This window comes from Otolemur garnettii, unplaced genomic scaffold (genome assembly GCF_000181295.1).
Source record: "Otolemur garnettii isolate 467f Iridium unplaced genomic scaffold, OtoGar3 scaffold00025, whole genome shotgun sequence".
Taxonomy (NCBI): Eukaryota; Metazoa; Chordata; class Mammalia; order Primates; family Galagidae; genus Otolemur; species Otolemur garnettii.
The window spans coordinates 18,678,080-18,683,030 of NW_003852420.1; the positions used below are offsets into that span (position 1 = coordinate 18,678,080).

The following is a 4,951-nucleotide window of genomic DNA, read 5'->3' on the forward strand; positions in this document are numbered from 1 at the left end:
TTTTTTTTTGGTTGCAGCCATCATTGTTGTTTGGCGGGCCCAGGCCGGATTTGAACCCACCACCTCAGGTGCATGTGGCTGGCGCCCCAGCCACATGAGCCACAGGCACTGAGCCAGACCTAGTGTTTAATACTCTCTTCACTTGAATTAGTTTATTTTATCTCCACCAAAGTCCCTAGAGGTAAGGACTAGTCTTACTCCCATTTTTCATACTAGGGAAACAGGCTCAGAGATGTCAAGGTGCTTACCCAGGTGTCCTCAAACTACAGCCCATGGGCCACATGCACACCATCTAGGACATTTATCTGGCCTGCCGGTGTTTTTGCCGCCGCTGCCTATCCTGCTTAGCAGCCAACTCCCCCCGGGGACCTACAGTCCGGCCCTCCAACAGTCTGAGGGACAGTCAACTGGCCCCCTGAGTAAAAAGATAGAGAACCCCTGTGCTTAACCTTCACATCTCTGCCCCCCCCTTTCTGAGACAGAGTCTCACTATGTCACCCTCAGTAGAGTGCTGTGGCATCACAGCTCACAGGAACCTCAAACTCTTGGGCATAAGCGATTCTCTTGCCTCAGCCTCCCAAGTAGCTGGGACTACCGGCGCCCACCACAATGCCCAGCTGTTTTTTGTTGCAGTTGTCATTGTTGTTTAGTTGGCCCAGGCTGGGTTCCAACCTACCAGCATCGATGTATGTAGTTGGCGCTGTAACCACTGTGCTACACCCAAGCCAGACATCTCTGCCCCTTACCCCTGGGCAAAGTCCCCACTGAGGTTCTGAGGTTCTGTAGGTTCTGTCAACCGTGAGGACCAGCAGAGAGTGGAAAAATCTGGAGGGGGGAAACCAAAGCCTGAGGTTTCATTTATGACCCCCTCAATAATAAGCCAGCCATCCGATAAAACCACTGGAGCTCTGAAGATTCAGCTGGTCTAAGCCCACATTTAATGGAAAATGAAAGTGAGGCACCAAGGGGTTGGGCCAGTTGGAGCATGGGCCAAACAGCTGTTGGAGCAGGTGAGGAGAGCCCCAGATGATACCCTCCTAGGCAGCTCCCACCTCCGCCCCACATGGGTCCATCAAGCCCTCCCAGGCGAGGTCAGGGAAGCCAGCATTCTGAGGATCTCCGAAAATGTCCCCAGAACATCCTCAGCACTTGAGCAAAGGGTGGAGGCCGAGAAGCACCCGGCTCAGGCCCCAGGCCTGAGGATGAGCTCAGCGCTCCAGCTGCAGGGTGCCGTAAGGCGAGAGGGAAGGGGGCACGGTGGATGCTGATTGGCTAGTTCAAATCCAACACTAGGGGCCGGCCCCTCCGCCCAGACTGCAAGAGAACGCCTCCCCCAGCTCCAGGGCGCGCCCGCGCCCCTCCCCCACGCGGCCGGCTTCAGCGCCGCGCTCGCTCCCGCGCCAGCCAGTCCTCATCTCCGGAGAGAGTCAAACTTCTTAGTGTCCCTCTCAGAAATCCTCAACTGCCTCGGCCCAAACGCAGATTCGTATGACCACCTCTGGCTTTTCCCTGCTTCCCCCAACCCCTACCTCTCCCCACCACAGCTAACCCTAAGCCTCCCCGACTCCTCTCAAACCAGCTATAGGAATTTGAATAATCCTGGGAGCTGCCCTCTCAAGGAGGTGTGCTTTGAACTTGGAGGCATTCCCTTTCTGAGATCGGTTTCCGCAAATGTACGACAGACCTACACTCCCACTATGCACAGTCAAGACTAAGGGAGCTGACTCTGTTTACCTCCCCTGGCTCTGGGGCCTCCGCGATCATAGCTCCAGCTGGTCCCTTAATGCACATTTGTTTTCTTTTTAATTCCACTGGAAAGGCTGCGGGACTTGGGCGAGCCTTCTCCTTCTGCCTCCTCCCTCATGCCCATTCCTCCCTCTGGTGCTAGGGCCTCATCCCCGGGTCCTTCATCCCCCTGATCCACTGGGCTGATCTCTTTCTTTCCTTTTTCTTTTTTTAAGACAGTCTCTGCCACCCTGAGTAGAGTGTCCTTGGCATTATAGTTCACAGCAACCTCCAACTCTTGGGCTTGAGCAACCCTCTTGCCTCAGCCTTCCAAGAAGCTGGGACCACAGGCACAAGCCCCTACTCTGGTTTTGGCTAGTTTTTCTATTTTTAGTAGAGATGGGGTCTTGCTCTTGCTCAGGCTGGTCTTGAACTCCTGAGCTCAAGCAATTCACCCTCCTCTGCCTCCCAGAGTGCTAGGACTACAGGCGATAGCTACCTCACCTAGCCTCACTGAGCTGATTTCTGAGGGAGGATGTCCCACGGAGCTCTCAGCCCCCAGACCAGGGATGCCACAGACACACAGGGTGGGCTTCTCCTGGAAGCCAGGCAGGAGGCTGGGAGGCCAGTGAGCCTCTGGCACCTACACACTGAGCACTGAGTGACTGGGACAGGACTGCCTTTCTCTAAGCCTCAGATTCCTCATCCAGAAACAATAATGCCTAACATTTTGGAGTGCTTATGGGTGGCATTTTACCTATATTATCTTGCTTAATCCTCATAAGACCCTGTGAAGCAGGGGTTGCTCTTGAACTCATTCTATGCATGAGGTAACTGAAACATAGATTAGTTGCCAAAAAAAAGTACAAAATTTGGGCATATTAGAGTCCAGATTTGAAATAGCCTTGTCCACCTCCAGGCCTCCACCATTCTCCATTAGCACAATAAATAAACATCCAAGGACCCTGAGCTGGGCCTACACATAGCACTGAGTATACAGTAGATACTCAATAGCTGCTGTTAGCAGGATTCATATTATGATGTCACTTTGGGGTGTCCCTGGTAGAAGGCCTGTCAGCTCACCAGGGACACCTACTTAGCAAATAAGGAAACTGAGGCCCAGCTAGGTGGTATGATTTGCCTACAGACACATAGAGAGTGAGACACTGGGCTCCCCTGGGCCTCATTCTGTTTCATGGTCCCACTTTCTAACCAGGGCACCTGTGAGGGTTAGAGAAGGCTCCTGAGCTGACCTTGACATCCTGCTCCAGACCACGGATAAGTTCACCATCCACCTGGCCAGTCTGGGCGGCACGGAGGCTGCGGCGCTCTGCCTTGCGTAGCCGGTACTGCAGGATGCGACAGGTCTTGCTGGCCTGGTCCAGCTGCTGGCGCAGCTCCTGCAACTGGTACACGTCTTCTTCCATGTAGACATCCCGCATCTCCAGCATCTCGGCCCGTAGCTCCTCAATCTCGTCCTGCAGAGGGAAGGAGTGGTCTGTGACCAGGGTGCCTGAGTTCAGCTACTCCAATGCTGAACAAAGCACCTTGGGGAACCTGGATGTGGTAGCCCCAGTAACAGACCCCCAAAGATGTCTACCTCCAAACCCCCAGAAGCCATGAATATGTTACCTTATATGGCAAAAGAGACTTTGCAAATGTGATGAAGTTATGGATCTTGAGACATGGTTATTATTCTGAATTATCTAAGTGGGCCCAGTATAACCACAATGGTCCTTATAAGAGGGAGGGAAGCAGAGGCTGGAGTGAGGTGCTTTGGGGATGGAGGAAAGGGCCATGCACCAAGGAGTGCAACCAGCCCCTAGAAGCTGGAAAGGGAAAGAGAAATCATTCTCTTTTAAAGCCTTCACAAGGAAGATAGCACTGCCAACACCTTGATTTTCAGACTTCTGACCTCAGAAATTGGAAGGTAGCCAGGTGCAGTGGCTTGTGCCTATAATCCTAGCACTCTGGGAGGCTGAGGCAGAAAGATCCTTTGAGCTCAGGAGTTCAAGACCAGCCTCAGCAAGAACAAGATCCTATCTCTACTAAAAACAGAAAAATTAGCCAGGCATGGTGGTGGGTGCCTATAGTCCTGGGAGGATGGCTTGAACCCAGGACTTTGGGGTTGCTCTGAGCTAGCTGAGGCCTGGGCAACAGAGTGAGGTGCTGTCTAAAAAAAAAAAAATTAGAAGTTGTTTTAAGCCTTAAATTTGCAGTGATTTGTTACAGCAGCAATAGAAACTAATACACGGGGAAACAGCAAGGAGAGACAACGAGGACCAGACTCCTCTGTATCTTCTGTATGAAGTCTCCAAATCTCATTGGGAAGATACCCAGTAAGTGAACAAATAAAAAAAATTGTAACTATGGTATATGTATACCATGGACTTCTATTCAGTCATAAAAAAGATAGAGATGACATCTTTTGTATTAACCTGGATGGAGCTGAAGCATATTCTTCTCAGTAAAGCATCACAAGAATGAAAAACCATCCTCTATACCTAGAACTAGTGTGAAGCCAGTAGACGATCTAATAAACTTCCACATAGGAGTAAAAGTCAATTCAATTTAAGTTGGAGTGAGCAGGAATGCGGGAGGGGGAGAAGGAAGGAGGGGGGATTGGTGTGCTCCCACTTAATGGGCACAGTGTAGGGGTATATGGCACACCTTCTGGGTGTAGCATAAAATTACAAGATAGACTCTGCCTAACAAATTCAAATATTGTGACCTGGTTGTTTGTACCCTCACATTCACCTGAAATTTAAAAAAGAAAAAAATAAAATTAAAAAACTGTTATACTTTTAAGGGCGATAAAGACAAAAATAAAACAAAATTTAAAAATCATGGGTAATATGAATGTGTTGATAGGAAAGGAACTGTGACAGGGGCATGGTCAGGGAGGTCATCTCTAAATAAGGGATATTTGAGCTAAGACAAAAAGAAACAGACAGTGACGCTGGCAGAGATTATTCCAGGCAGAGGGCATAAGCAGGCTCAGAGGAAGGAGTTTGTGTGAAGGCTCAGAGGCAGGAAAGAGTTTGGTGTGTCAAGACACAGCAAGGAAGCCGGGGCAGCTACAGGGGCAAATTGAGGCTGAGGAACAGTCAGGGGACAGCCAGACAGGCCCTTGAAGGGCTAAGGAAAGAGTCTAGGTTTGAGCTTTTGGGTTTTTTTTTTTTTTTTTGAGACAGAGCCTCAAGCTGTCCCCCTGGGCAGAGTGCCG

General features: G+C 50.5%; 1 protein-coding gene across 1 annotated transcript in view; it reads right to left on the minus strand.

Moving 5' to 3' along the window:
* SOGA1 (suppressor of glucose, autophagy associated 1) overlaps positions 1-4,951 on the minus strand; it is a 77,710-nt gene that overhangs the window by 51,405 nt on the left and 21,354 nt on the right. The window contains exon 2 of the mRNA XM_012804191.2: positions 2,979-3,203. Within this exon, the coding sequence (XP_012659645.1) occupies positions 2,979-3,203 (225 nt within the window). The remainder of the gene's footprint in view (positions 1-2,978; positions 3,204-4,951) is intronic.